The sequence below is a fragment of the Malus domestica genome, chromosome 04 (genome assembly GCF_042453785.1).
Source record: "Malus domestica chromosome 04, GDT2T_hap1".
Classification (NCBI taxonomy): domain Eukaryota; kingdom Viridiplantae; phylum Streptophyta; class Magnoliopsida; order Rosales; family Rosaceae; genus Malus; species Malus domestica.
This window is the reverse complement of record NC_091664.1, coordinates 14,239,790-14,250,795: the sequence shown is the minus strand read 5'-3', so window position 1 is coordinate 14,250,795 and position 11,006 is coordinate 14,239,790. Positions and strand designations below refer to the sequence as shown.

Below are 11,006 nucleotides of genomic sequence, written 5' to 3'. Positions count from 1 at the left end.
CATAGTCACCACGTACTAGTTCACAGTTAACCAATTAAAACATGATTTTGAATGTAGTAACATGCCTTAGAGAATTTGCTCAATTCCTTACTAGATATGCACTCAATTTTCACACAGATTTTCTAACTCCACACCCTATACTAGTTATATGTGAGAAGATTGATGTAAATATGAAAACGAACGCTCACATATATGTATAACAAAGAAAGCATTTTCGGGAGTTAATAAGCATTTAGATATGATCTCATGAATGGAATGCTACTACTTAGATGCGAGAACCAAAGATAAGATATGCTCATACCAATTCCAAACTCCACATATTGAAACACATAAAAATCAAGATGGAAGCAAAGGGTTGTAACGGGGCTAAGGTATTGGCTAACAAAGAAAGGTAAGGATAAACAAACATTCTTAAAGAATAATAAGCAAAGTACTGAAATTGACACCTTGAATTCACTTTTGCATGCAAAAAACGATTTTGAAACACAAGGGGAAGACTCATGCAACATTTAGGGCCAAATTCAAGCTTTTTGGACCCTGTCTTCAACAACCAACAACTTAGAGCTTATTTTCACATCTTTTTCAACTCTTTTTCATACTTTTCACATTTTTTTCTTCATTTTTTCTTTTTCTACGAATTTTGCTCTTTTCTTTTTCTAACCCGTGCCCTTCTACTTCTTTTGGCACACAAACTTTTCCTTCCCCCACACTTAGTTTTCTGCACAACATTGATCAAAAGGAATTCCCTCTAAGTCATGCTTTATTATCCTTTCAGAACAAGGGTATGGATAGTCCTAATCTAGGCTAGGTAAGGATAATGTGGCTAACAAAGAAAATGGCTAACTAAGGCTCAAAAGGGTAAACCTACAAAACAAATGCATGGTATGAAGGCTTTTTGGCTCTGGTGGTAACTACTAAACAACTTCATCTTATTAGTTATGCTAATCAATTTTATGCTTTGAATGAGATGGGTATGAGTTCTAATATTTGGATCTATAATGATGACACGCCTTCTAAGTAGCAACCAAGCAAAGAATGATGAGATCATGCAACGACTTTAGAAAACAACAAATCACAGATTATTACTCTCCAAAGAATGTTTAGGCTCAAGTCTCACAGGGTTGTAGCGTTAGTTTGAGTTACTTCCTTCAAACATGTTACAAAAACTGATTTTTTTCTTTGTGATTATATGTGAATTCGTAAACAACAACGATGACCAAGCATAAACCAAAGAGTAACTCAAACGTCCATCCATGTTTATAACTCTCTTTAACAGTCATGCAATTAAAAACCGAATCCTCATCATTGTGTTGGAAGGTACTCTAAGACACAAACACAAAAACAACTTTAAAACGACTCTTTTTGGGTTTTTGCAAAACTTTTTCTATTTTTTTCTTGAATTTTCGGATTTTCTGGTAAATCCACATAAAAACACATCAAAACATTCTAAAAACACTTAAAAACAATGAAAAACAACCTTTGAAATGTTAGGTGGTAAAATCCTACGAATTTTGACATAAAAACACTTTGTTTACCCCCCCACACTTAAACCAAACATTGTCCTCAATGTTTCAAACATAGACTCACACAAAAACAAGCAAATAACACAACTAGCAAACATGACAAATATGGCAAAGTAAAAGCAATAAAGAGTAGGGTTTAGAAACGCAAATCTGATTATGACGCCGGAGCTTCCTAGGTCCTCTTTATTTGCATGGGTTGCCTCCCAAGAAGCACTTGCTTTAACGTCTTCCAGCCGGACGATGTCGCCAATCAAGCTTGAATAGGGCCCACGGGTTGGAAAGCTACTTCCTCCACGGTCTTCTCCTCAAAAGTTGTGAAATATGGCTTCAAATGATGTCCATTGACATTGAATTCTTGTTGCGTCTTCAGACTTTGAATTTGAACTGCACCATGCGGAAAAACATTAGTCACAATAAAAGGTCCAATCCACTTAGAACGCAACTTACCTGGAAATAACCGAAGGCGAGAATTGAAAAGTAGCACTTTCTGCCCGATAGAGAACGTCTTGCTCCGAATCATCCTGTCATGGAATGCCTTCGTTTTGTCCTTGTAAATACGAGAGTTCTCGTAAGCTTCATTCCTAACTTCCTCAAACTCGTTCAATTGAAGTTTCCTATGAAGACCTGCGGCTTCAATGTCCATATTGAAAGTTTTGATGGCCCAATGTGCTTTGTGCTCCAATTCAACCGGAAGATGGCATGGTTTCCGTACGATACGCCCATAATGCATCATTTAAGCGCAAGCTCCAATCTTTCCGGTTTGGCCCTACGGTCTTCTCCAAAATCTGCTTGATTTCTCTATTTGAAACCTCCGCTTGCCCACTTGTTTGAGGATGATAAGGTGTTGCCACCTTATGCGTGACACCATATTTCTTGAGTAGCGCTTCAATGGTGCGGTTGCAGAAATGGGAGCCCCCATCACTTATAAGTACCCGCGGCATTCCAAACCTTGCAAAAATGTTAGTCTTAACAAAATCTGCAACCACTTTAGAATCATTAGTACGGGTGGCTCTTGCTTCCACCCATTTCGAAACATAATCAACCGCAAGTAGAATATAAACAAAACCATGAGATGAAGGAAAATGACCCATGAAATCTATGCCCCAAACATCAAAAATTTCAACATTAAATATGGGATTTTGCGGCATTTGGTCCTTTGGTCCTATATTTCCAGTTCGTTGACAACGATCACATGCAATGCAAAAAGTTCTAGCATCCTTAAAAATAGTAGGCCAATAAAAACCACGTTCAAGTACTTTACGTGCAGTCCTTTGAGTGCCAAAGTGACCTCCGCATGCATAACTGTGACAAAAGTTTAAAATAGATTGAATTTCAGAATCATGCACACACTTACGAATGATTTGATCAGAGCAATATTTCCATAAATAAGGATCATCCCACACATAATTTCGTGCATCATACTTAAGTTTATCACGTTGGTTTTTATTGAACTCACTTGGAATGACTTTAGATGCTAAATAATTAACTAAATCCGCATACCATGGCATACTAACCTCAATGGACATCAATTGTTCATCCGGGAATGTCTCTGGAATAGGCACGACGTCTTCTTCATGCACCAAACGGCTCAAGTGATCAGCCACAACGTTCTCACTTCCTTTCTTGTCTCGGATTTCGATATCGAACTCTTGGAGAAGAAGCATCCATCGAATAAGCCTTGGTTTAGCCTCCTTCTTCGTGAGCAAGTACTTCAACGCTGCATGATCAGTGTAAATGATTACTTTAGTACCAAGTAAATAAGAACGAAACCTATCTAAAGCAAAAACAACGGCAAGAAGTTCTTTTTCCGTGGTAGAATAGTTCAATTGAGCATCGTTCAAGGTCCGAGAGGCATAATATATGACGTGTGGCTGTTTGTCCTTCCTTTGTCCTAAAACAGCGCCTAGAGCATAATCGGACGCATCGCACATAAGCTCGAAGGGAATGCTCCAATCTGGTGGCCGAATAATGGGGGCCGAGGTTAGCATCTCTTTGAGGTGTTTGAACGCCTTTTCACATTCCTCGTTGAAGTCGAAGGTCACATCCTTTTGGAGAAGTCGGCATAGGGGTGTGGAAATCTTTGAAAAATCCTTGATGAATCGCCTATAAAATCCTGCATGGCCCAGAAAAGAACGAACCTCTCTAACCGAAGTTGGAGAGGGTAAGTAGCGTACAAGATCTATTTTCGATTTATCAACTTCAATTCCCCTTTCAGAAACGATATGCCCTAAAACGATGCCTTGTTTTACCATAAAGTGACACTTTTCCCAATTTAAAACAAGGTTCGTTTCCACGCATCGTTTTAAGATTAATGTGAGACTTTCCAAGCAACCATCAAACGAATCGCCAAAGACACTAAAATCATCCATGAATACCTCAATAAAATCGGAAAAGATACTTACCATGCATCTTTGGAACGTGGCCGGTGCATTGCATAATCCGAATGGCATGCACCGGTAAGCAAAAGTACCAAATGGGCACATGAAGGTGGTCTTTTCTTGGTCGTCCGGAGCTATGACAATTTGATTGTATCCCGAATAACCGTCAAGAAAACAATAAAAAGAATGACCGGCTAACCTTTCTAACATTTGATCGATGAATGGTAGTGGAAAGTGGTCATTCCTTGTGGTGTTGTTGAGCTTCCTATAGTCAATGCATACTCTCCAACCTGTTTGAATACGGGTTGGCACAAGCTCATCCTCGGCATTCTTCACCACAGTGACTCCGGACTTCTTTGGGACAACTTGAACCGGTGAGACCCAACGGCTATCCGAAATTGGATAAATCACTCCACAATCGAGAAGCTTTATAATCTCATTTTTCAAGACTTCCATCATCGGAGGGTTGAGTCGGCGTTGAGCCTCTCGAGTTGGTTTAGCCCCCTCCTCTAGAAAGATGCGATGCATGCATGTTGTAGGGCTAATTCCCTTAATATCGGCCAATGTCCATCCAATGGCTGTTTTGTGCTCTTTCAACACTCGAATCAACTTTTCTTCCTCTAATGCCGTGAGTGATGAAGAGACAATGACGGGCAACGTCTCTTCCTCTCCCAAGAATGCATACTTTAAATGATCCGACAACGGTTTAAGCTCAAGAACGGGGGCCTGATTCACAGAAGGTAACAACATATTAGTGGAAACGGGAATTGGGATTGGGTTAGAAGGCTTACCACGATGTTGTGGCAATGATTCCAAGGCAGCCACAAGCTCGGCATGCTCCTCCTTAGGTACGGCCAGGTTGGGTTTTGTGCCAAGTCCTTGTGCAATTGTCGTTTCAAGGGGATCGTCTTCCAACATATCAAGATAATCCTGCGCCAATTCATCCAATATATCAATAGAAAAGCAAGAATGATCATCTTTAGGAAATTTCATAGCTTCAGAAATATTAAAATTAATAATCTCCCCATCAAATTCCATTGTCAACGTCCCTTTGAACACATCGATCTTGGTGCGTGCTGTTTTCATGAAGGGCCTCCCAAGTAGAATCGGCAATGGGGTGACATTTGGTGAGTCCTCCATCTCTAAGACATAGAAATCCGCTGGAAATATCAAGTTATCCACCTGCACCAACACATCTTCCAAAACTCCTTTCGGATATGCATTAGAACGATCGGCTAATTGAATTATAACACCATCGTTTTTAAGCTCTCCTAAGTTCATGGATGCATATATTGAGTATGGCGTGACGTTAATTGAAGCTCCTAGATCTAACATAGCATGTTCAAATTTAGTATTGCCTATAACACATGGAATTGTAAAACTACCCGGATCCTTGCATTTAGGGGGTAGTTTTCTTTGCAAAACAGCGGAAACATTCTCACTTACCTGGACCACCTCTTTGTTCGAAATTCTCCTTCTTGTTGTGCATAGTTCCTTCAAAAACTTGGCGTACCTAGGTACTTGCTTAATTGCGTCAAGAAGAGGTATATTGACTTGCACTTTCCGAAATGTCTCAAAAATGTCTTTCTCGGTCTCCTCCTTCTTGGATTACCTCAACCTGCTAGGAAAAGGCACGTTTAGTGGAATAGAACTAGGAGAAGTCGGCATTGAACTTACCTTGGCCGAATTATCTGGGTTGGAAGTGCAAGATGGCTGCGGCAAGGGTGGTTCCCTCCTTGCCGTGGGTTTTGCTTGTGTGTTCTCCTCAAACTGCAACTTTTCATCCTCTTCATGACTTGCTTTGGATGCTTGGGGTTCAGTTCCAACTTGTTTGCCACTCCTCAATGTAATTGCTTTGGCGGTTTCGAATCCCCCTTTTGGATTTGCAACGGTTGAACTAGGGAGTCTTCCTTGGTCTCGAAACTGTCCCATAAACTCGGCAATTTGCCCCACTTGCTTCTCCAACTCGTCCACCTTCTTGTCCCTAGTCTGCATGCCCTGCGCCATAGAAGTTAGTAAATTAAAAATTTGATCATTATCAATAGAAGAACCTGATTTTTGGGCGGGTTGTGCTTGGGTTTGATTTGGTGCAAACGGCTTTTGATAGAAACCCGGGGGTTGTTGCCTAAACGTGCTTTGTGTTTGGCCTTGTTGGGGTTCTCGCCATTTGAAATTTGGATGATCACGCCAACCGGGATTGTAGGTGTTAGAAAAGGGATCATTCCTTTGTTGGTATTGCTGCCCAAAACCCACGGCATTGAGGGTCTCCCACCCTCCGTTCTCGATCAATTGTGGGCATTTGTCCGTAGGGTGTCCTTGCATGGAGCATACGCCACACGCACTTACATTTTGAACTTTTGGCCCTTCCACAACCTGAGAAAGCAAAGTAGTAAGGTTAGCCATTTGATTTTGAAGTTCGGTTATGACACTTACCTCATTCACTTGGTGTTGCCGTGGGGTGCCTCTTTGTCCAACACCTTCGTATTGTTGAGCGTTCAACGCTCGATTTGCAATCAAGGTCTTTGCTGCCGTGGGGGTCTTGTCCACCAATGCTCCTCCAGCCGAGGCATCTAGCATTTGTCGTTCGATTGGTAGAAGTCCCTCGTAGAAGTATTGTAGAAGAAGCTTCTCCTTCATTTGATGTTGTGGACAAGAAGCAACAAGTGATTTAAAACGTTCATAATATGTAGGAAAAGACTCACCTTCTTCTTGTTGAATTCCACTTATCCTTTTTCGTAGGAGGATGACTCGAGAAGTTGGGAAAAACTTCTCCAAGAAAGCTCTTTTCATGCTCTCCCAAGATGTGACCGTTCCGGGAGCTAATTCATATAACTAATCTTTCGCCTTTTCCAGGAGAGAAAAGGGAAAGGCCTTCATCTTCAATATACTCCCGTCGACATTGATTGGAGTCATGCTTGAACACACCACCTCGAACTCTTTCAGGTGCTTGTTAGGATCCTCCATGGACAACCCATGGTACTTCGGAATATGGTGTAACAAACTTGACTTTAACTCGAATTCCTCGGTCTTTCCTTGGGCAGCCGCCGGATATTGAATACATAGAGGTGCGGCATTGTCCAATCCCGAAGCCGAGAGCTCCTTGATCGTACGATTGTCTTGTGCCATGATTTCCTCCTCTTCACCCCCTCTTGCCGTGGGTTGCTCTTCCTCAAACTCAAACTCGGCTTCTGAATTTGAACTTGATTCACTAGGCTCTGGATTCTTCCTCTTTCGTCTCAAATCTCGTTCAAAATTGTCGTCGAAGTCCAAGATGTGTTCACGAACCGGATGAGAGCTCCGAGTCATAAACTAGTACCTAAAAACACGAAACAAAAACAAAGTAAAAATCTGGACTCAAATCAACAAATTGAAATAAAACAATCCAAGGGATTAGCAACTTTGCTAATCCCCGACAACGGCGCCAAAATTTGATGTGAAAATTATGTTGACACACAAATTAACCCTCTTTTTATGAATTGTAGCAAAGTATGTAAGTAGATATCGTTCTAAACCGGGGATTATGAGGGATTGCAAAATCACTTGAAAACTAACTCAAATACGTAAAACAAGTTTAAAATACTAAACTAGACTCAAAGAATGCAAAACTAAACTTTAAAACACCAAAACAAACCAAAAGACTCAAAACAGCCCAGAAACACTCAAAACTGCCTTAAAACCACAATTTGGGCAGTTTTGAACACTAGACACAAACTTGGACGAAAATTGGTTTTCACTTGACCTAAGACACTTAAAAACACAAACTAAAATGATTTCTAACTACTATGACTCAACCAAGTAAAGGGAGATTGATTTTGGACGCTTTTAAAACAAGAACTTTGAAAAGAAACTTTAATGAAAACGATTTTGATGAAATAGAATGGGGAAAGGCTAGTTAGAGGGTTCCTTCTCCACACATGAAACATATGCATACGACTCGATTTCCAATTACTCTTTCAATAAACCATGAATGACAATGCCCCAAATTAACTAGATTGACCAATTAATTCTCAGATTTCCCTAGATTCATTGAATTGAATGGAATACGCATTGCAACCAAATTATTCTTATCAAGGACCCTAACTATGGAATACGCATGATAGAGACACATATCAAAGATCATTAAGTTCAATGGAAATCATAAACATTGACGAGGCATTCATAACTATGGGATACGCATGTTACTCTTGCCAAGGATTTACTTAACACAATCGTGACTAGCGACTTTTACTACTTATGAATATAAGTTAATAACGATTAGGTGAAATTCCCTTATACTCTAGCATCAAAATCATGCCTGCGAACTAAGTATGCATCCTTAATTAACATACATAAACATGTTATCAATCAAATAGATAAGTAAACCACATTCACGATTCATGAAATCATAATTGGAAGAAATCAAGTCATATAAAACATATGATCATGGCTTTGAATTCCCCTCTAACTATAAAGAAATTAGTTCCTCATGTTCGCAAATAAACAAAGATGAATAAATTTAAACATTAAAACAAAGTTAGGAAACACCTAGAAACGCTCCGACAATCCAACGTCTTGAATATCATGCACGGCTCCAAGTTGTCTTCCTTCTTCTTCTTGCAAACTCACGGCACAATGAGGTATGTTTGAGTGAATGGTGTAGTGAAAATATGGTAGAGGATGGTGAGTGATATGTGCGGCAAGGGCTTGTATTTATAGGCTGAAAATCCCCATTCCTAGGCAGCAAAGGACAAGGTTTTAAAGGCCTAATCTGCATAGGATAATAACATACAATCCTATAAGGAAAACAAGTCAAAAACCCAAAGGGATTGGGAGATAAGGTGTGGCACAAAGAGTGTGAAAAGATAAGGCTTCTATAAACCAAAATCCCAAAGGAAATAGGTGAAAACTCACGGCAAGAAGGATGGTTTCTAGAAGGAAATACAAGGCAGATTTTTAGGCTTCTAGAAAGGTTCCTAGGCGCCATTTTTGTAGGATAAGATTAGGTCTTCTAGAAATCTGATTTTAAGCATCCTAATCTAGTTAGAAACCCTCCTAAGTGGCTGAAATGTGGATAGTTTAAGATTAGGATAAGATAGGATAGGATAAGGTTTGTTTGGATAAGATAAGCTAAGATAAGGTTATGGATAATGTTTTGGATAAGATCCTTCTCTTGAGCTGATTCTTTGACTTTACTCTTCTTCTTCACATAGGAAACCTTGCTTGAGTAGGAAACTTCATTTGTCTAGGAATCCATCTTCAATTAGGACTCCTACATTGATTAGGAATCCTTCTTCATTTAGGAATCCTTCATTCAAGCCATTTCCTTCTTCAACTAGGAAACTTTGTATCTTCAATTCTTCAACTTTGAAACGCCTTCCTAGCTTCATCAATTCCTCATATTCGTCCATCCCTTGTGCTTCATGTGCATGAACTTCATTCTAGCCCAATTTTGCTCCAAAATGCTCCAAATTGCATCCTTTTGCTCACTTTGTCTCTAAAACCTGAAAACACATGAAAATAGCTTAAAAGACTAACTTAACTAAGAAAACATAACATAAATGCATAAGAATTAGCTAACTAAGGCGCATAAATATGCTCCTATCAGTAGACCTTGTTCGTCACTTACCCTCTCCAACTTCGGTTAGAGAAATTCGTTCGTTTCTTGGTCACGCAGGTTTTTATCGGCGTTTCATAAAGGATTTCTCCAATATTGCACAACCACTATGCCGATTGCTTCAAAAAGAGGTGGCTTTCGAGTTTGATGATGCATGCTCCACGGCATTCAAGCAATTAAAAGAAGCTCTCACTTCGGCTCCCATTATCACACCTCCAGATTGGAGCCTTCCATTCGAGTTGATGTGCGATGCTTCGGACTATGCGATTGGTGCTGTTTTGGGGCAGCGAAAGAACAAACAACCTCATGTTATTTATTATGCCTCTAGGACACTAAATGATGCTCAATTAAATTACTCCACCACTGAAAAAGAATTACTTACTGTGGTATTTACATTAGATAAGTTCCGATCGTACTTACTTGGTACTAAAGTTATTATTTTTACTGATCATGCAGCTCTCAAGTATTTGCTCACGAAAAAGGAGGCCACGCCTAGACTAATTCGATGGATGTTGCTTCTACAAGAGTTTGACATTGAGATTCGGGATAAGAAGGGCATAGAGAATGTGGTGGCTGACCACCTAAGTCGAATGGTGCATGAGGAAGCATCGCCAATTTCTGAAACCTTCCCCGATGAGCAATTAATGTCTATTCAGATGAGCCTTGGTATGCAGATTTGGTGAACTTCCTGGTGTCTAAACATATCCCTAGCACACTTAATAGGAATGAACGTGATAAGCTTAAAAAGGATGCTAGGTTTTATGTTTGGGATGATCCATACCTATGGAAATTTTGTCCTGATCAGATTGTACGCCGCTGTGTGAATGAATCTGAGTTTCAATCTATTTTAACATTCTGTCATTCATATGCATGTGGGGGACATTTTGGCACCCAACGCACTGCCCTTAAAGTCTTAGAATGTGGGTTTTATTGGCCAACCATTTTTAAGGATGCTAGGACATTTTGCCTTACATGTGATCGTTGTCAACGAATGGGTAATATAAGTGCTAAGGATCAAATGCCACAAAACCCTATACTTTCTGTTGAAATATTTGATGTGTGGGGAATTGATTTTATGGGTCCTTTTCCGTTATCACATGGTTTTCTCTATATCTTGTTGGCGGTGGATTATGTTTCCAAATGGGAGGAAGCAAAGGCCACCTGGACTAACGATTCCAAAGTGGTTGCAGAATTTGTGAAGTCTAACATTTTTGCTAGGTTTGGAATGCCTTGAGTTCTTATAAGTGATGGAGGTTCACATTTTTGTAATCGCACAATCGAGGCACTGCTTAAGAAGTACAACGTTACACATAGGGTTTCGACACCCTATCATCCTCAAACAAGCGGGCAAGCCGAGGTGTCGAATCGAGAGATAAAACAGATTCTGGAGAAGACAGTTGGGTCAACAAGAAAAGATTGGAGCTTGAGGTTAGAAGATGCATTGTGGGCTTATAGGACCGCCTACAAAACACCCATAGGAATGTCCCCCTTTCGGCTTGTGTATGGAAAACC

General features: G+C 40.1%; 1 protein-coding gene across 1 annotated transcript; it reads right to left on the bottom strand.

Annotated features, from left to right (window-relative positions):
• Positions 1-1,773: 1,773 nt before the first annotated feature.
• Positions 1,774-2,166, bottom strand: LOC139195004 (uncharacterized). The gene is made up of 2 exons (XM_070820176.1): positions 1,971-2,166; positions 1,774-1,907 (listed from the first exon to the last, which is right to left on the bottom strand). The coding sequence occupies exons 1-2, from the start codon at positions 2,164-2,166 to the stop codon at positions 1,774-1,776; spliced, it is 330 nt and encodes a 109-aa protein (XP_070676277.1).
• Positions 2,167-11,006: the final 8,840 nt, after the last annotated feature.

Excerpts from the sequence above, each read along its gene's own strand:
- LOC139195004 (XM_070820176.1), bottom strand. The coding sequence starts at position 2,166 with ATGGACATTGAAGCCGCAGGTCTTCATAGGAAACTTCAATTGAACGAG. Across the intron at positions 1,908-1,970 it reads TCGCCTTCGGTTATTTCCAG|TTCAAATTCAAAGTCTGAAG; the intron begins GTAAGTTGCGTT and ends CGCATGGTGCAG.